The sequence below is a fragment of the Lemur catta genome, chromosome 13 (assembly GCF_020740605.2).
Source record: "Lemur catta isolate mLemCat1 chromosome 13, mLemCat1.pri, whole genome shotgun sequence".
Taxonomy (NCBI): domain Eukaryota; kingdom Metazoa; phylum Chordata; class Mammalia; order Primates; family Lemuridae; genus Lemur; species Lemur catta.
This window is the reverse complement of record NC_059140.1, coordinates 40281977-40303601: the sequence shown is the minus strand read 5'-3', so window position 1 is coordinate 40303601 and position 21625 is coordinate 40281977. Positions and strand designations below refer to the sequence as shown.

Genomic DNA, 21625 nt, shown 5'->3' with positions numbered 1-21625 from the left:
CAGTATAATTTTAAGATGTATCCATGTTGACATACAGTTTAAATTCATTCCCATTAATTGCTTCGCTATGTGAACATACTTTCAATTATGCTATTGATGAACATTTAGATTATTTCATATTTTCCATTATTTACAAATAATACAGTCTTGAAAATGTCACCTTCTGCACCCATATAGGAGTCTCTTACCAAGACATGGAACTTCCGGTTAACAGAGCATGTGCAAGTTTAGGTTAAAGAGTTTATATTAATTGTCCCCCAAAATGGCCATACCAATTTACTCTCCCATCCGTATTACATAAATGTACCAATATCCCTACAATTTCTTCAACAGTTAATCTGATGAGTATCTTGTTTTTATTTTCATTTCTCTGGCATTCATCGAGGTTCTACACCATCTCATTTTCATTATAGAACTTTTAATTTCCTTTTCTGAGAAGTGTTTTTTAATATGATTTACGCAATTTCCTACTGAATGATTTTATTTTTTTCCTATAAAGTTCTTACAGAATTCTAGATGCCAATCTGCTATCTCCTTGTTTGTTACTTATCATTTAACTTCCAAATAAGCATTAATTGGCATGTAAATGATTTAAATTTCTAAGAAGTAAAATCTGGCACTATCTTCTTTTAATAGCTTTTGCATTTTTGTGACTTAATAAAGCCCTCTCCTTCAAGGAGTAAGAATATCCTTCTTGTTGTTTTCTTTTAATGATTTTAATATTTTCTTTGTTTACCTGAGGACTTCGATCCATCTAGAATGTATCTTGGACAGGATGAGTGTAATGTATCTCTCCCCTTTTGCATAGCTAATTGACCCAACGCCATCTCCTGAGTTATTCAGCACCCACACACACAGATTTATTATGCTCCCTCATACATCAAAGAATGTCCCATTTTTGTAAATGTTTTATATGTTTGAAAACACCGTGCATTCTGCAAAATTATAATTATACACTTTTGAATCTGAATATTACATTGAAATAGTCCTCGAACATGTAGTTGCTCAGATATTCAACAAATATTGCTGGTCATCGTTGATTATGCCATGTGCCTGTGATTCTGCTGCCTACTGAACAGAAATCACAATTTGCATTTACAATGTCTAGACCATTCTAGGCTTTGTTTATGAATAACTGAGACTCTTCTCATCTATTATAACACCTATTGTACTAAACAGCATTTATTTGCTCACACACCTTTCTTCCACTCTGGACGGGAAGCTTCCTGGAAGCACAGTCTATGTCTCAATCACTTCTGTCTCCCCAGTGCCTAGCACAACGCCTGGTCCCGAGTGGACACTTAACAAGTATGTATGAAACTGTGTTTCTTTTGTGCAGTTGTTTTCAAGCTTTTTTGTTAGTAAGAGATAATAAGAAAAAAAGGAAAGTTGAGTGCCAGGGTCACCTCTCCCTCATGCCCTTTTCTCCTCTTCAGAACACATTTTTTAAAAAACCTGCCTCCAGCCTGGGCGACATAGCTAGACCTGTCTCTACTCAAAATAGAAAAAGTTAGCCGGGTGTGGAGGCACGCGCCTGTGGTCCCAGCAACTTGGGAAGCTGAGGCAGGAGGATCGCTTGAGCCTAGGAGTTTGAGGTTGCAGTGAGCTATGATGACATCATTGCACTCTAGCCTGGGCGACAGAGCGAGACCCCATCTCAAAACAGAAAGAAAAACAACCCTTATTATACCACCTCTATTATCTCTGTCATTTACCAGTGTCCTTCAAAAACCAAGCAAGTTTCATTACAGTTCTAAACTTTTAGAAAAGGAACACATCAGGTGAGGGAGGGGGGAAAAAGGAAGACTAAACAGTAGACATTCTGTGATGGTTTTTGCCTCTCTTTGTTCATCCAGCAAATATCTGGTCAACTGTCACTATGTACATAGCAGAGTCTTAGGAACTGTGGGGAATATAAGTCCCTTCCTTGAGATTGCCTTCAGAAGAAAAAAAGAGAGACAGAGAAAGTCAAGCACACAGCAGAAACTGACAAGCACACTCCAATTTGACTGGACATGAGAAATGATTCCTTGGGTTCTTGTTTCACATAGAAACAAAGGACTATTCAATGACAGTAGGGACTTTCTCATTTCCCAAATGCCAAAGCAAACTCCTCTTGTGCCAAGGCCATGTTATACTGTACCTTCAATCCTCTCACAGAGCTTATGCAAAGAGTGCATAGGGCAGGCCTCACACAGCTTGATCTGGGTCTTGGCGCTCTGCAGGGCAGCGGCCGTACTGAAAGCCTGTTTCAGAGTCAGCATTACCTCATCCACCTACAGGAAGAAACGAAACTCAGGTCTGTAAAGGTTTGCTTTCACAGTAACATTAAAATCTCAACAGCAATGTGAGCCTTTGTTCATGCTGACTACATAATAAATAATTGAATTTTGATGGCTACAGAGCTGGCAGAGAGAAAATATTAAGGCTTGAAGTTGGATTTTTCATACATACAATTGAAAGCTGGATGAAATAAGACCATCTCAACATGTGTAATATCATACTGATCTGTTACTTGAATGCTATTTTCAAATCCCACTGAGAGCCGTGCTATTTCAGAGAGTTTCGTTAGTCTATCAGGTCTTTGTTTAATTAAATGGTTGATCAGATAAAGACCCTTTTGGAAGTTTTGTCTGTCACATACAGGGAGCAACAAAATAGGTTCCACACTCACTTGTGTTAAAAGGCATCCTATTTACTTTATTCTTCTGAACCACTTTTAAGTGTAAAAACAAACAAAACGTGTTCAGGTGAAGTTCTGGGGGAAAATGAGTTCCATTTAAACTCTAACTTCTGATCTATCATCATTCTACTTCTGATTTGTGACACTGAGAAGTCCTGACATCATGGTGTCTAATAGCTGGGTCTCGCCACGAGCCCAATGGCTTACAAACTCCAGTCAGTTTCTTTCTTGCTCTTTCACTGACACAGTCAAGAAGAGTAAATCTAGACTTTCCTGCCTGCTTCTCTGAAACCAACTAACAGCTCATCCACATGCATTGTTAAACCAACTTTAGGTTGTAGCTCCCTTTCTGTGACACAGTCACCATGTATGGTGTGATTTTTCCACCCTCCGCAGAACTTAGATCGAATTATGACACTTGCATGGCAGGGCTATTTGAGCACTGAAGGCCTCATCCAAACCAGCTTTGATATTCAAAGCCATTTACCAATGCTTGGTAAACCACGTTTTTATTCTCTTTTTCCCCCTTCCCTATGGCCTGGTTTAAGAATAAGTTATTATTTAAAGGATTTAATCTACTTTTGCATTTGAGTGTATGAGGAACCTGCAAAAAAAAGAAACTTCTAATATTACTGAAAGGAGAGTTCACATACTAAGTAGTCAGTCATTATTCAGTCATGCTTTATTATGCCCCTAACCCTAAAAGGATTTATAAATAATTGCACATCACTTCATGAGTAAAAATGAATAATTCATAAAATATTTTATACTGTAACCAAAAAATAAGGATTTCTAATTCTTGGAAATAAAAGCACTAATTACATGTTTAATGCCTTTGCATTTTGATTTCACGTGCCTTGTTATGTATTCAAAAGCAATTTTAATCATTTATGCAGATGTTCATTTATTTCAATTTTCTTGTTTCTCATTTATTTAAGACACTGAAGGGGTTAGTAATCTGCTTAGTAATATAAATAGCTTTCACAAAGGTTATTTGTTATTTAACAACACTGCCTTGTAAAAGGCCTCCAAGTACAAATATTGAACTTTGGCGTTTTCTTCCCTGTTTCTAGATGAAACAAGAGGCAATTTCAGTGGTGTGTGAAATGTGGCTACCAACTTCTGGCCACGAGTATTATTAAAAATTTTATTTGACTTCTAAAATTATAAATGTTTTGTCTTCTAAAAGCCACCATTTTTTCCAGAATTTTCTACAAATTCTATTGTGGGATCAGTGCAACTGAAAGTTCAAATTAGTGCACCACGAATAACTTAATTATTTTAGTCTAGATATAACAACAACAAAATCATAGGTCATGTCAAAAGGTTAAAAGCAAAGGAAAGGCAAAGATAAATCAACCATATGCAAACAAAAAGGACGTAACTATTCTTGGCAAAATTAAATTCCTAGTGAAAAGCATCACATGGGACAAAGACGGCCAATTTATGATATGAGGGGGAAAATCCATAAAGAAAATAATGCTGATAAACATTTATCGTATACACCAAACTTACATATTTTGTGGCATTTTAGAATAAATTTAAGAATCACAGGATGTGTAAGGACTTCAAGAGATTATCTAGATTAATTTTTTGGAAAAATTTAAATGACAAACTATCCAACAAAGAATGGCTCGATGCTATTTTGACTATTGCTAACAAGGCAATGGTCTATTTCCATGTCCATTCTATCACCCACATATTGAAGTGTTCTCCATATTTGTTAGATTTTAAGCCCATTTATCTTGTTCTATACTGTGTGTAAATTCTCACGATTGCTCATGACTAAAGGCAAGTCCTACACTTCTTGTTCCTAAGCTAAATGATGTCAATTATGTCCATTTTTCTTTAGATGAGACACTTTTCATCAATTATTGCTCTTCTCTGAAACATCTGCAACTTGTCTTCATTATTTAGAAATGCAGATCTCAAATCTGAACCTGTCTCTTTACCTAATACCCTTCCCATTTTTCTTGATCTTTAACTGTTAGATTTAATTTTACAAGTATATTCAACACCTGATGTAAGAGAAAGATAACTTCTTAGACTTTATAGGTCATTCCTCTATCAATATGCTAATATTTCATTTCTAATGAAACGCTATGTTTATTTCATTAACTATTAACATCATACAAATTCTGGGTCTTGAGTAGCTTGGCTCTTTTTTTTCTTTTTTTTTTTTTTTGCTTTTGGTTATATTTTCCCTGAATATTTTTGTCTGCATCTGTGGAGTTTACTTTTTCTTCATCTATAAGTAGTAGTAACCTGGCCAGGTGCAGTGGCTCACACCTGTAATCCTAGCATTCTGGGAGACCAAAGTGGGAGGATTGCTTGTGCTCAGGAGTTTGAGACCAGCCTGAGCAAGAGTGAGACCCCGTCTCTACCAAAAATAGAAAAAAATTAGCCGGGCGTGGTGGCACGCACCTGTAGTCCCAGCTACTCAGGAGGCTGAGGCAGGAGGATTGCTTGAGCCCAGGAGTTCGAGGTTGCAGTGAGCTATGATGACGCCACTGCACTCTAGCCCAGGCTACAGAGCAAGACTCTGTCTCAAAAAAACAAAAAAAGTAGCAGTAACCATAACCTGCACTTTTTTTCACACTCTTTAATTTTGGAGAAAGCACTTTTGAAGAAGTATCTTCTACAAATATCAAGGGTTGGTTATACAAGATTAAGCTACCTGCCTACATCTGTTTTTAAAAAGAAAGAGAGAGAGAGGGAGGGAAGGGAGAAGGGAGGAAAGGAAGGAGAAAAAAAAGAACTGAGCATTCTAAACTTCCAGTGTAACCCTCCAAGGCCCATCAGAACACTATACTGTTTACAAATTCATAGCATTGTTACAAAAAAGCAAAAGAAAATCCTAACTGTGTATTGGTACTCAGAGATGATAAGTCAGCATAATAGGTTTGACAATACTGTCTTACACTAGCCATATCAATCCTAACACTGCTCAGACTGACAGTATTTAATTGACTGTTTTGTTTTGTTCTATATGTCAGCTACTTAAGTCATCCCCTATTATGCAGGAAATTTACATCTAAGTTTTCTTCTAGCTTTCAGTTCTGATGCCTCGCTATTCAGTTAAGATGCTTACTGATAGAATTAAACAGGGTTTGAAAGATAGTAGCATGGGCCTGTTTTTAAGAATAATGAAGCCAAAACTCAGATTCTGACACAGCTTCAAGTACCAGGAAGGCATTCACAGCCAGTCTGGTCTGTTGCCTTAGTCACAGAGATGTTAAGTGGGAAAACGCAACCTGTCCCTAGACTTTCTACTGTGAGTCTGTTTCCAAAACTCACTCTCTATGCGTAAGGGCAAAATGAAAACACTAAAACCTAAAAGCAAAACAAAACCTGTAAAGACTGGCAATAAGAAAGTTTTATTATTCGTATCAGTAGTTTTCCTTTTAGTGCAAGCTATCCAGTGATCAGAGACTAACCAGCATCTAGAAAACGACTGCCTGAAGTTAAGAGTAACGCAGTCATTCAATTACTCAAAAAAAAAAAAACTTTCACCTGCTTATCCTAGAAACCCCGGTGACACAACATAAATAAGAGATGGTCCTAACGGTGAAATTCACAATCGAGGGGAACAGATGGTTATACAACCAAATGAGTGTGGGCGTAGGCAAGACAGGTTAGAGACCTATGAACAAGGTGTAGTAAGAGCACTCACGACAGAGCGGCTAAAGCAGCCAATTCCTGGAAAAAAGGGGGCCAGAAAAGGCTTCAGTAGGATGTGATATTTAAGAAGGTCCTGAAAAATATGTAGTAAAAAAAGAAGGGGAAGGGTACTCAGGTTACAGTAGAGCAGGACCAGGCCTGCTTTACCTCCAATAAAGCAGCAAGAAAAAGCCTACGAAAAGATAACTAAAATACTGCACAAGCTCCTTGTTTAGTAACATGTGGGCCCTTGAGGCTGACACGGCCCACTTCCCCGCCTGACAGTGTGAAAGGCAGCAGGCCCGGTTCCGGCATCCTCTGACAAGGCAGACTCCTCACTCCACGCAGTGCACAGTGGCCTGTGGGCTCCAGCTGCACTTCTGTGAGCCACGGGGGCCTTCAGAGAGCTGCAGCCATGCATGTAAGCCCTTGATCTCACGTGGGTCTCCTGCACTGATCATTTGCTGCTTTCTAAAAGCAACATCACACCAATCATCAAAGCAGTCGTTGTGGTCATGCCCAGAGAACAGCTTGTGAGACAGAACAGTATGTGTGACGACGTCATGAAAGGGCAGGGCATTCCAGTCCAAGTGTGAAACTACAGCAGAGAAGGGCGGAGAAGGAAGATGGCCCTGCTGTGGGCCAGATGCTCTAGGTTTTTCCCTTAACAGTGAGGCATAAACTAGGTTCCGGGGAGGAAATTTTGTGAGAAATAAAACTTTAGCATAATGTAGAAAATGAACAGATAGCAGATTAAACCAGTGGCTGGGAGACTGGTTAGGACACTAATATAAAAGTCCAAGTAAAGAAGATGATGCCAGAATCAGACAGCAAAGAGGAAAAGGAGGAGAAACAGGTCAGAGAGACATTTCTATCTTTGAGTCACTAGGATTTGGTGAACAACTAGATATAGAAGGTGAAGGAGAATGCATTTGGGTTTCTCAACAAGGATGTTGGGTAAATGATGCAGCCAAAATAAAACATGGGATATATGAGAGGTTTTGGAAAGGCAGGAGAGGAAGGGACCCAGAGCATGGTAGAAGGCTCCACCTTAGACAGGAGGAGGGACGGAGGGAGGGGGAAGTGAGGTGTGAGGTGGGCAGGGCCTGGGTGGGGAGCGTGGCGTGGGTGAAAGGATATCCTAGACTATCCATTTTCCAGTACTGGGGCATTGGCTCTTTTTCTCTTTCTTCTCCCTGGGTACCCATCCACACTCAGGTTTTCACTGTCATTTACATAATGACAACCTCAAATTTCCATCTCAAGTCCTAAACCGAACCTATTTTGCAAGGGTCACCTGGATATCAATATGTGGATATTTCATAGGTATGGTTAATTATTTAGAGGGAGTAGGAAGCTCAAATCAAACTCTCCAGGGCAGGAAACTGTTAGGGATGGGAGTTCTACATTCCCCAGAGAAAAAGGTAGAGACCCCGAGGGTGCCTTTGTAGAAATTCACTCCCACTTCTTCATCACTCCAACCTCAGCGTCCACCTGGGGAACGTGGAAGGCTCTTGCAGGTATGACTGTAACATGCAACAAGGACACAAGGACAGTGCTGCCTGGATGGCTTGTGTTTTGTCTAAACTGTATGTGTTTCCCTGGGAGAAATGCTGGTGGGAGGATTCTATGTCTAAGAAAATATTTTTCTGTAAACTTTTCAAAGAATGATATGGATATATTGAAGGTTTGTGTTAAAATGGCTAAGGGAGACAGCATAGGTAGAAGAATCAGTAAAAACTTTGAGGGGAAAAAAGTCAACATATTTCTTAGTCCCTTAGATGTATTTCCAAGCCTGCCTTATGTATCTTCTCTTGAACTCCCATTTCCCCCACAATAGAGGGCAAGAAGGCCAGGGTGTTGGAGAGGATTGACTTTTAAATTCCAAAGAAACGAAATAAAGGTTAAAAAATAAGACCACAACGAATAAAGTATTTAACAGATGAAGACAAGAGCTAATAAAATAAAGAAAAAGAACAAAATTAGCTCTCTACTCTGTGAATATAAGCATTATCTACTCTGAGATATTATAACAGTTAAGAAAACAGGAGATCAATGACCTTCCTTATCTTCCCATATGAGCAATGGAAAAAGTAACAGCTTTTCTCCTATTTGTTTTTTCCTACCTTTTAAAAATACTCATGGTTACATGAGTGGGCTTGCTAACCCCAAGAAAGTATCTAGCTAGGCTTAAAAATTACCATGACAATTTGTTTTTGTTTTTCTACTATTGTGCAGCTATAAAGGGCAAAAACATATTTCTAGACGTCTTCTCCACTGCCCACTGACAGCCATTTTGTAAGGCTTGGGTTCCTAAGAGATGGGTCTGTTTAACGGCTGTGTTGGCAGGAGCACGCGGACAGCAATAACACCACTTACCAGAGATTCACTGGCGCACTGGAACACATAACAAATATACTGGCTCAGCCCCGGCTCTGCAGACTCCCGACAGATAAAGCCAAAGTGATCCACATGCTTTATACCCTAGATGGCAGGAAAGAAGCACAATACAGGATTCATGGGAATATGTCCTTTTAACCAACGATATGGAAATCAACAGCACAGCTGTGAAAGGAACTATGCTTTCACAGTTCCACAAATTTCTCTTTCCCAGCAATGAAGAGCGGACGTAACGTCATAGGAAACTTACACAGTGGCCTGTTGATACACAAAATAAAGGGGTGAGACCAACTCAGATTATTTTGTTTCCGATAAAACTCTGTGACTCAGGGCCACAGGAGGAAAAATATCGATGGTACCATCCACTGTATCTTGTGATGAAACAAACCACTACTCCACATTTGCAAGTAATGGAGTTTTCGATTTATTGTCTTCTTCGAATGGTTTATTCATCATAAACCCTGTTCTTGTCTACAGCGGCTAAGAATCTGAGAAAGACTAATACTGACAATACCAGAATTAAATAGCATGCAATTCCCTAAAGTATGTATAAAAGTATTAGAATATTTGTCTATTTATATACACTGTTAAAAGACTGATATGTTAAAGAAATCATTGCAGGTGCCAATTATCCATATTTACAAATCATTGTACTTCCTGGACCCAGGCTAAGTGACATCAGCTACATTAAATAAAAAATTCAGAATCATCTGTGACTTTCATTCAGTTGGAATACATATATACCAGTAAGTAGACAACATCTTATTATATTTACAGGAAGCACAATACCTGGAAAGTCAGGTAGGCAAAAAATTAAAAGTTACCTGGAAGTCACCTAAATCCAAGTGAAAAGAAAACAAGCTTTCAAGTCAGATTTGTGCTTAAATCTTGGTTCAACTAATCTGCTAGGTATGAAATATTGTGCTGGGTTGCTAATAATTATTTCTGAGCACCCATTTCTCATTATAAGACAGTAGTAACAATACCTATTGTCAGGAATGTTTGAGATTTAGAACTAAGAAATATAGTTGCTGGAATGTTTGATAAGTGGTAACCACTACTTTTGTTACAATAAGCTCACTATATCCAATGGATATAGAAAAAGGACATTAACTCTGTTAAAAAGAAAAAGTCGGTAAGGAGGAGTGAGGTTGCGATTCACTAGCTGGAAATAAGCCATCCACATACGGCAGACATACAGATCAAATCTGCACTGTGACCACAAATCCTCCATTTGACCTGCAGATAGTCAACCTGGATTTTAATCTCTTCCTCTGACTTTTATTTCCTACTACACTCCCTTCTCACTTCCTCCACTCCAGCCACACCGGCCTTGATTTGGTACAACTCATTAGTGATTTAAGAATATCTTTTACTAGCTCAGTACTACCTAGGAAAAATTCAGAGGACCTCATTAGCTCAGCGAGTCCTCAGGCAATGGCAATGTTTCCAGTAAAGAAAACCATTCCTTACTCCCCATGTTCTCCAGGCAAAAAGTCCTATGGATTTTGAAAAAAGGAACATTTGTAGGTGTGCAGTATTAAAAAGCAGGCTGTTCCTGAATACAGCCACATTATATCAGTCCAGTGCTGTGGGAAGAAGTAATCAGAGCAGGGTCATTCACTGAGGAGCAGGTAGTTAACCTGACAATTATTCTGATCAAAGAAAGGCCTTTCCATAGATTTCCCTCGTGCTTTTGTTTCATTCCTTTTCTGAACCAGAATCAGAATGCAAAGCTTACCTTTAAACAAAAATAAAAAGGAAAAGCAAAAATCATATTTCAACTCCCCATTTCATATATTTGGTTCGATTAATTCTTTTTTCTATTTCTTTCTTATTTTTTTTCCTTTGGATGCTTGATGAGCATTGCAAGTTTTCTCACTGGGACTGGGGGACTTGGGGATTGTGGGGTGGGAGGCACAGCATTTGAGGATGCCTCTTAGTGCCTTGGGTGGGCAGGACCTCCATTTGGTTCATTCACTTTCTCTGCAGTACTTGGCACAAGGCCCAACATGTAGAAAGAGCTCCATCATTCAATATTTATTGACCACCTCAGGGTTAGTACTATCTTATATCTTAGTACATGTGATTCTGATGTCCTACAGAATAAGACAACACAGCATAAGGCATCTGCCCTCACAGAGCTTATGATCTTGCAGGGACCCCTAGTAAACTGGCAAGTACAAGAATACTCAATAAATACTTTTCAGTATACTTCAGAGCAAATAATCTTTCTATCAAATTTCTGTGTCCTTTAAAAAGGAATTTAGAAATCTGCAATATATTCCTCCTATATTCAACACCTGCCCTTCTAAGTTATTGGAGTAGAACATTTTTATCTACACAACAAAATTTTATGTCTCCATATAAGAAAATATATTAAAACAAAATAGATTAAAACAAAATATTAGAAGCAAACTCTATTAGCTGAGACTGGAGCGAACAATTCACAAGATATACAAAAACTCTCTTGTCATCTTCAAAGGGAGAATGTCAGAATATCAAATCCATAGCAATGCTAACTCCAAAAATTTTTTAAAAGAAAGAAAATAAAGAAAAAGTAAGAGGTAGTAGTCATGATTTTTCAACATTAAAATATAGGTAGGAGCCTTGGCAAATCCAGCTCCTTGAAGGTATGTTAAGTAAATAGGTTAGAAAAGAAGTTAATTCTCAATTCCAGGGACTTCCTCAGAGGTGCATTTTTAACCTTCCCACACTTAGATTTAGATACTCCTCCTATTCTGACACCATCAAAAATTCTTTTTATGCCTACAATATATTTAGGTAGCTCTAACTTTTGGATAAATATTCTAAATTATTTCTATGGTCATTAGGACATTAGTTTATGAATAATATTAAAATCATCTACATGTTTGATTGCATTAATTATTTTTAAAACTTTCAAATACATAGTTTGTGAATTAAAAATATAAGAAAATACCAAAACCTATTTTCAAAATTTAGCATTTACATTAAAATAAGTTGAAACCACTAGTTCTCCTTTTACTACCCACCATGGTATAAAGAGCAAACATGACTCAGTTACACCCACAAGTCCCACGGCCCAAGATTCTGAGGAACACTAACTGTGAAGTTATTGTCAAAAGAACTCACCACCACAAAAATTCCATCAGTGGAAGGGATTTGATGAAGTGGCATTATGAAGAGAAAGAGCCGACTCAAATGAAGACAAACTGTTATAAAAGATACTAAGGGACCCAGACAGGATTTTGTTACTGGCCTGGACACAAACATGTGAGCACTCAGTTTAAGACAAACTTTCTTTAAAAAAAAAAATTAACATTTCAAAAAAAATTAAAATTTAAAGGGGTTTAAACCCAATTACTGATTTAATTGGTTTCTTCAAATACTACAATATATTTTGATACATACCTGAGAACAAGAAGAGATATCTTTAAAATTCTTTTCTAGCACAACTGATTTAGTGTCTGGACTGATAAGGTTAATCTCAAATCGCCCAACCTTAAAAATAAAAGCATTCCAATTAATTTTAACTCACAAGCATCTAACATATTGCAATTACATATTCAACTAATAACATAGATTCAAATGCTATATCCCAGATATACCTATTTCACATTAGCTGTGTTCCAACATCTAATCCAACCAATGCTCTAACCCAAATATCAGCTGCCTCAAAACATTTCTTCCCTTTCTCAAAAAATCATGAAAATTAAATTGGTCTTCAATTGCAAGATACAAAAAAATCTTTTTTTTCAGATTGGACATAATTGTCTTTTCAAAAAATGTGCAACCTTTCCTCACCTTATCATTTCTAAAAATACCAATTATTTATTTATAAGTTATAATCATACATTCTCCCAAATGGCCAACAAAATGATATGTAAGTAATTGGGCTAAGTTAATATTTTTGAAAATAATCATTCAGAATAATTAACAGCAAGGACTGTGACTAGCTAAGAAGAAGAACAAATCTGACAGTCTAAAGAAGAGGGGAAAGTCAGTTAACATATCACCAACAACTCTCTAGTGAGTCTTAATTACATGCCTAGAGTTAACACAAAACAAAAAACAACAAAAAACACAAAACATGAACTTATGTTAAAGCAAATATTATATACTGGGACTGTTTACCACAGTACACTGTAGAACTTCCTTCACAGGGGTTCTTTAAAACAGGATAAAAAGACAACCACTCTTTTTTTTTTTTTTTTTTCCAAGAAACCTCAAAACTTACAAACTGAGGGTTAATTAAAGATTCTAGAGGGCATTGTTTTGAATTAAGTGGAACCTGACATTTTCTATACCCTGTACAACATTCAAAAATTATTTTCAGAATTATCTTCTACAACAATAATATAGGTTGTAAGAAATTATTTTAGTAGCTGATTCAGTACACTTTCAGGCCAATAGTGTTTCCTTTAACCTTCTCTTCTGTGTGACAGCGTAAACCAGTGTGTTCTCAACTGAAAACACACCTAGGAGTCTCAGGTCTTTTCTGTTTCTCTCTAAAAATTCCCGTGTGTTTCTCCATCCCAAAGCACACTATCCCAGATTGGCATCCTTAAATCCTCTGCAAGACTGGCTTTCTACAATTAGGTTTTTTTAAAGCATTTATTTAAGAACCAACGCCAGGGCCGGGCGCGGTGGCTCACACCTGTAATTGCAGCACTCTGGGAGGCCGAGGCAGGAGGATCGCTCGAGGTCAGGAGTTCGAGACCAGCCTGAGCAAGAGCGAGACCCTCGTCTGTACCAAAAATAGAAAGAAATGACTTGGACAGCTAAAAAACATATATACAGAAAAATTAGCCGGGCATGGTGGCGCATGCCTGTAGTCCCAGCTACTCGGGAGGCTGAGGCAGGAGGATCGCTTGGGCCCAGGAGTTTGAGGTTGCTGTGAGCTAGGCTGACGCCACGGCACTCACTCTAGCCCAGGCAACACAGTGAGACTCTGTCTCAAAAAAAATAAATAAATAAAAGAACCAACACCAGGCAAATGCCTTGATAGATAGTCATAATCTATTCTTATTCTTCCCACAGGTTTCCAAGAAGCTCCCTGACTGCCTTCTTTCCCCTCCTCCTTCCTTGCGCCCTTATTTCTCACGACCCACACTCCACGTCTGCCTCTAGCCCTTCTCTGCCTTCTCTCTCTCCCCCCACCTGCCTGACACGCTTTCCAGGGGGAAACAAATAAAGGTTGGGCAATTCATTATATAGACGCGGCCTCTGGGGGTCGGGGGACGGGGAACTCGCAGGAGGCAGACGCCCCGCTGCCGGTTTAGCAATCTGCGGCGGCGGCACCTGGAAGAGCATCGTTCTGTTCTGCCCCGAGTCCGACGGCTGCACGTGGCTGGGCGCGCTCGCGTGTCTCCTTCGCGGCTGCGGCTTCTGGCTGCTCTCGGGGACTTTCCTTTGCGGCCCGGTGACGCTGCTGCACCGAGACCGGAACTCCTGCTGCTCATCGAAGCCAGAATCTTCCAAAATCCGCTCGGGGAAGCACCCCCGGGGGCCGGGCGGCCCGGGCTGGGCGACGCCGTCCGCCTCCCCGGGCGGGCAGCTTCCGGGGGGCCCCGGCGCCGCCACCCCCAAGACGGCCGGGTCCTCGCCGGGGTCCGCGCTGCGCGGCTCCCCCTGGCTCTTCAGGCGCTGCTGCTCGTGCAGGCTGAACTTTTCGATGCAGTCATCGATGAGGCTGGACGGGGCCTTCTTGTGGGTCACTGTCACCTTTCCACAGTACAGGACTTCGAACTTCTGAGAGTTGTAAAAGGCGTCCTCATTATCTTTGCTGGGTTTGGCGTCCTCTTTCATGGCCGCTTTGGATAACTGCCTTATGCTGCTGATGACATCAGGAACCTGGAAAGCAATTTGAAAGCCTCATTTTAGTTGAATATTTTGTGACCATTTACGTTTACCTGGACATGGTTATTATCACATGGAATGCATTTTTATCCTAAATGATAAGACACAGAAAGTAGTAGACCCTACACAAGATACAGCATAAACTTCAGTTATACTATTGGACATAAATGACTTGAAGGTAAAACTGCAATTTAATGAAAATTAATTGAAATTGAAATTTAATAGCAGTGTTATACTTTCCCATTGTAAATTAGTTTCCAATAAATAACAAAGCCGTGAGACTGTATAAGCCACTGCCAACTTTTAACAAGTCATAATAATATCTTTTGATTATTTTTAAAAGTTATTATGAGCCTCAGCTGAAAGAAACTAAAATTTCAACAGTGAGGATAAAATAAGCTTTCTGGATGGAGAGATTAAAACCTAGACACCCCTCATCAGCATTAGCCATCAGAGAAAACACAAATTAAAACCACAATAAGATGTGATATACCTATTAGAATGGCTAACAGCAATAAAAGACCACGTGTCAGGAAGGACGTGGAGCAACCGGAACTCTCATACATCATATGCAGAAATGTAAAATGACACCACCAAAACTGCTTGGCAGTTTCTTACTAGTTAAACAAGGACCTACCTCATGACCCACCCATTATACTCCTAGAGATTCATCTAGAAGACTGAAAAACACATCCATACAAGGACTTGTACACGACTATTCATGGCAGATTTAGTTACAATACCCCAAAACTGCAAAACAACCCAAATATCCATTAACAAATGGATGGATGAACAAAATGTGGTACAATCATAGGATAAGATACTATTCATTGCTCACACAGTTTACTGCAACAGCCGTTTAACTGATTTCCCTTGCCCCCTTCAATCTACTTTCAAAACCAAAATGATCCTTTTTAACTCATCAATTACTTGAGAGAATCAAAATAGGCCATCCGAAAATATGCCACTTTGGCATATTGATTATCTTGAGTTAAAGACAGTTGAAAAACAGCAGATGCAAGAAGGGAACCCTTGACTTTTCTTTTCCTTCCTGAAAGCAGGAGATAAAATTCCCGAGTGAAAGGTGCCCTCCCTGTACCAAGAGGAAGGAAGACATTATAATCACCAGAGACAGGGAGCTGAGGTTTAGAGAAACCTGACAAACTAACTAGTCGTTAAACTAACCTTTATCTTCCTAGTCACTTTTCCACAATTAACTGCCCTAGCCCAAACCCTTTTGTCATGTGACACTGTCACAATTCACTCCTCTTTGTCCAACCTAGTATATAAGTGTTTGGCCCTACTTGCTTCTTTGGGTCTTCATTTTTCTTGTGCAGGCTCCTATACATATGTAGAAATTACTGAATAAAATCAATATGCTTTTCTCCTGTTAATCTGTCTCACGTCAGTCCCAGCCAGAGACCCTAAGAGGATGGAGGGTAAATCTTACCTCCCCTACAAACCCTCAAATAGCTCCCAATTTCACTAAAAGACAAGATCCTTACAGTGTCCTATGGAGCCCTCACCAACTGCAGATAACAGACATACAGATTAAATTTGCACTGTGACTACAAACTCTCCCTATGACTTTCAGATAGTCAATCTGGATTTTACTTTCTTTCTTTTTTTTTTTTCTTTAAGAGAGGGTCTTGCTCTGTTACCCAGGTGGCATGATCATAGCTCACTGCAGCCTCAAACTCCTGGGTTCAAGTGATCCTCCTGCCTCAGCCACCCAAGTAGCTGGGACTACAGGTATACACCACCACACCTGGCTAATTTTTCTAATTTTTTGTAGAGACAGGGTCTTGCTATGTTGCCCAGGCTGGTCTCAAACTCCTGGTCTCAAGCCTCAGCCTCCCAAAGTGCTAGGATTATAGTGAGCCACAGCACGTGGCCCTCAATCTGGATTTTAATCTTTCCATCCTCACCTCCCTTCCTCTGACTTTATCTCCAACTCCACTCCCATCTCACTCCCACTGTTCTAGCTACACTGGCCTCCTTGCTATTTCTTTGACATGCCAGACACATTCCACCCTTGAGGTCTCTGAATCCACGGTCCTAACCCAGACACCTGTATGGCTTACTCCCTTGCCTCATCTGAATCCATGCTCTAATGTCACCCAAGTGTGTCCCACCCTCATGTACGTGCTGAGTGGATGCATGCACACATTCACACTCAGCCAGCATTCCTCTAGATTTTTCTCTGCTTTATTGCTCTCCATAGCACTTACTTTCTTTAACATTCTGTATAATTTATTTATTATGTAAGCTAGAATTTAAGTTCCAGGAGGTCTAGTAGAGGGTAGTGATTTTCTCTCTCTCTCTCTCTCTTTTTTTTTTCCTCGTTGTATCTCCAGAGCCTAGAATAATTCCTGCCACACAGTAGGCTCTCAGTATATGTACTGGGCCCCAAAAAAAGCTTCTTTGGTAATTTTTATTTTTGTAAACAAAGGGAAGATTATCTTATATTCAAAGGTTGCGTCATATTCAGACATAAATGGTATATCTTTAAATCTTCTATCACTAATATGAAAATCAGAATTTCTTCTCTTTCGCAAACAGTAGTCCTCCCTTATCTGAGAGGGATGCATCAGACCCCTAGTGGGTGTCTGAAACTGGGGATAGTGCCCAAATCCTATGCACACTATGTTTATTCCTATACATACATACCTATGATAAAGTTTAATTTATAAATTAGGCACGGTAAGAGATCAACAACTAATAATAAAATAGACCAATTGTAACTATATACCATAACAAAAGTTATGAGAATGTGGTTCCCCCCACCAAAATATCTTACTGCATTGTAGTCACCCTTCTTCTTGTGATGAAGAAGGAACAGAGTGGGACAGTGCGAGATTTCATCACACTACCCGGAACAGCATGCAATTTAAAATTTATGAATTGTTTGTTTCTAGAATTTTCCATTTAATGTTTTCAAATCATGGTTGACCACAAGTAACTGAAACTGCAGAGAAGGGGGGCCACTGTAATTATTTGGGATATACTGCTAGAGCATTCATAGTTTAAAAATCACAAGAATTTCAGCTTGCTAGACCAAGTATATCCTAGGAAAGGATAAAGTCCACATGCTATGGTTTTAATGACTCGCCCTGAACATTTGACATGTCTCAGGAACAAAGTCAGGTGTTTGTGCTAACATGTGACTAGCAACCTTAGTCCTCTGTCATTTTCTTCTTGCCTTAGTATGTGATTTACCTTACCTGACGAGGGCCAAAGCTACAGAGAGTGAGCTAGCTGGCATTCAACCCTGGGAAAAGTAAAATGATTCTAATGGGTTGGGCAAAATCCTAAGACAATGATTTCTTTTCTCACTAACTGTATTCCATTAAAAACTTTTCATCTGATTTTTAACCCAAGTACTCCTAAATCTCTAAAAGTGTCTCTGCAGAGTAAAAAATCATAAATATTATCTGTAGGATTTCTTTTAACCTGTAGATTTTTGACCTCATTACAAATATTTAAATGATTTAGTGCAGCCTGAAAGTTCTACTCTACAATTCAAACTGCAAATGAAGCAATTCAGCCTTAATTGTGTTAAGTGCTCTGTTTGTCCTTTTTTTCTCTACCATTATATTGAGAGCTCTTGAGTGAAAAACTTCTTAGTGGCTGAATTTCTACAGTTTCTCAAGACCCTTCCCTATAACCACAGGTGAAGGCTCAACACCTAACCATAACTCGGTAAATGACCCAATTTATATAAGCAAACCTTATCAACTTTAATTCTAAACTGAATAGGTAATCTGATCTTCCAATAATTTGAGGTATTAAAAACAATTCTAGGTACCCTTACTACCTTCTCTCAGGTTGCGACTACCCACAACTTTCAATGACATGGGCACAGAGATTCTAACTGTGAAATTGATACAACAACATTCAACTCTATTTTTGCTTACCCTTATGTGAAAGACAGTGCAAAATTTAGGATTATACAGCCCCTGACTACAGACTCAGTCCACACCAGAAGGACACCCTGATCATGTAAAACAGTAAAATATCCATAGTGGGGAAAGAAGCTATCGGAGAACCATGAAAAACTTTTATTGAGGAATTTATTAGGGGATCCATCAGAAGCAACACAAGAGAAATAAAATCTCTATCCAGTACTTGCATATACATACAATATTCTGGAATAATAGCATTTCTCCTATAGCACAGTGTTAACTGACAAATATTTATACATACATTTATAAATATTGTCAGATGAATTTGAATCCCTCTTACATGGGTTGCATCTTTTCAACATCTCTTTTTCCTGTACCTAGAATCCTGATAAAAGTTCACCAGGATTGAGACAGGTTTAGTAAATTCCTGTTAATGACTCTGACTCAAGAGATCTGCCATGGAAAGCCATGGCTTCTCACTCTGCTCATTGTTCACTGTAACTAGGAAGTGATTGTTTCCAGAATGTCTCCAAAGGCTGCAGAGCACGTCAAGCTACATACTCTAGCTACATATTCTAGTTACTCATATTCTAGCTACAAATTAACTCCATTGCGCAGAATCTGTCCACAAGCTACAGAGCCTGATGAGAATTTACACCAATTCAGGACAAGGTTTTTACTATGTGGCAGCATTTAATCTTTAACACCAAATAATAATACTTGAAAAAGACTGCACTAGATTAGGGACTGAGAGGTTTGGATTCTATCCCCAGCTTGGCCAACATTTTTCTCAGTACCTTTGGGAAGAGTTGTTTCACCTCTGCCAGCTAAAGTTTTCCTCAAGGGCAAAATGAATGGGGTACTAGATACATGGCCAATTAGGTCTCATCTATATTCAAACTCTGTGAGTTTATTTTTGGATCAAAGTCAATATAGGAGAAAGATAAAGTATTATCTGGAGAGAGATCATCTTTATTATTAAACCAGAAATAGTGTAAGTTGTTGAAATGATTCATTTCAATTAACACACAATAATTACTTCAACAACCAATAAAATGAACAGGGCTTTTTACATACATCTCATGATATTTAGAAAAAGCACAGTGCCACCTTTAGCTAGTATTTTGTTGTTACACCTTCAGTGACCTCACTAAAACAATTTAGATTCAAGTACTAAGACTCAGACATTAAAGCAATTCCTCCTCTCAACAACAACAAAAATTGCCACTAGATTCCTTGAGGTCATGCTGTTATTTCTCATTAATTATCATAATTACTTACCACACTCCAAGAAACCCATTGGTATTTTAAAAACTACATTTCACCGAACTTCAAAAGAAAACAAATTCTACAACTACCACACACTGATGTTTAAAGGCCTAAACAAACAGAGGAGAAAAATCTGGATAGTAAAAAGCACAAAGGAAAAATACCTTGGATTGGGAAGCCAGTTGAAAATTGGAGTTGTTCACGAACAGCAATGATTATGCCAAATTGTTGAAGTCCTCAGTATTAGCCCTTAGTTGCACTTAAGAAGTTCTCTTTCTTTCTTAATAAACCAGCAGTAATTTCATTGTATTTGCTAAAGTCCACATTATCACTGTGCAGCCAATTATAAAGCATCCTGCAAGTAACCGTTATTGCTTCAAAAGTTAAGTATTTCCTGACTCTGCAATCAGGAAATACACAGATTGTTCAGGACAAAAAAGCAAAAGCTTTAGCTTTCTTTAAAAAGAACTTTTAATTTTGATAACCATTGTCTCTCATGCTGTATACATCATCACAAGTGTCCAACGCTTACTAATTATGAAGATGAGAGAAGATTAATCTATAGTATGATGTCTTTTTTCCTCACAAGGTTTACTGATAGAGTAGATGAACTTCAATAAATATTTAAAAAATGGATACAAATATGAATGTGAGAATAACCTTACAAAACATATTTAAACAAAAAACTGAATCAATTCTTTTACAATTTATATGAGTTTACCTACTTGATTCATTATTAATCTTTTTAATAATTATAGGCACAGCAAGATTTAGACAAGTGTAAAAAAATAAAAGTTGAGGGAAAACATTAGGGAACATTTCAAGTAAACTGAAACACTTCATAATGTGAAGGAATAGCAATTTAAACTAGTTTCACTCAAACTGAGACAGTATGGAAAAGAACTATATTTGCTTTGGAAGTAATGTATGCCTTAGAGGAAGGGCAGATTTCCTTTATAATCCTGCTTTGCTTAAGAAATGATAAGATTAGTTTATAGACTGTCCAGGCAACATGAAGAAGATGTCAAAAATATAATGGCATGATATAAATTTCAGCATTTTGAGAAATGACAAATTTGGTCATTTAATGTTATAACTTGTATTTGGCTTTTTAAAATCTCGTCTTTAAATAATGGAAAACAATGGGAAGGTACATAGATGCCATGAAACAGTTCGTTCATATTAAAGGAATACTAAGCATTCCTAACCATTTTTCTAGCCTGGGAAGCACACCCAGGCCATGCTATCATTTTTAAAGTGAAGCTGTCTGACAATCTCATTTTAACTTTTATCCGAAAGTATTTCAGAGATTCTCTATATTTAGTTAAAAATCTAAATTATTATTTCGGAGTAAATTTTCCACAGTAAAATGAAATTTAATTTTGACTAAGTCTAGGTGCAAATCAGACTGGAGTAATACAGTGATTTTAAATCATATAATTATAAAACTAAAAGTGGCCTTAAGGAATCACTGGTCCCCACTATCTTATTTTACAGATGTAGAAACAAACTGTTTACATCAAAAGTTAAAGCAATAAAGAGGAAACTAACGAGATTACAAGACAGGAGGCTACTTGGGGCCAAAGAAAGCAGAATATCTCTGTGACTGAACCCAGAGTCATACAAGTAGCTTTGTTTTTGATCCTTGGGCTGTGAGCCAAGACAGTTTGCTCTCAGACCAGGCTTTGGTTCTTAGATATTCTCAGCCACTTTGCTCCAAACCCATTTATGGTTCATTCTTCTCTAACTGCTGCTTCCTTGATGGCCTCTGAGTTAGGCCAAATATCAGAGAGAGAAATTCCTTCAACCTTTCTACGAAGTCCTCCCCTCTCCTCTGTCTCACCATTCATGTGGCTGAATTCTTTCT

General features: G+C 38.4%; 1 protein-coding gene across 5 annotated transcripts in view; it reads right to left on the bottom strand.

Moving 5' to 3' along the window:
- The window catches only part of TBC1D4 (TBC1 domain family member 4), a 177372-nt gene that overhangs the window by 49920 nt on the left and 105827 nt on the right, over positions 1-21625 (bottom strand). For 4 of the 5 annotated variants that reach the window (XM_045567626.1, XM_045567624.1, XM_045567625.1 and 1 more), the window contains exons 2-5: positions 14027-14578; positions 12137-12226; positions 8723-8827; positions 2144-2276 (exon numbers count right to left, since the gene is read on the bottom strand). In XM_045567626.1, the coding sequence (XP_045423582.1) occupies positions 2144-2276; positions 8723-8827; positions 12137-12226; positions 14027-14578 (880 nt within the window). Of the gene's footprint in view, positions 1-2143; positions 2277-8722; positions 8828-12136; positions 12227-14026; positions 14579-19922; positions 19998-21625 lie in introns of those variants that run through there. The other variant, XM_045567627.1, reaches the window with a different exon arrangement.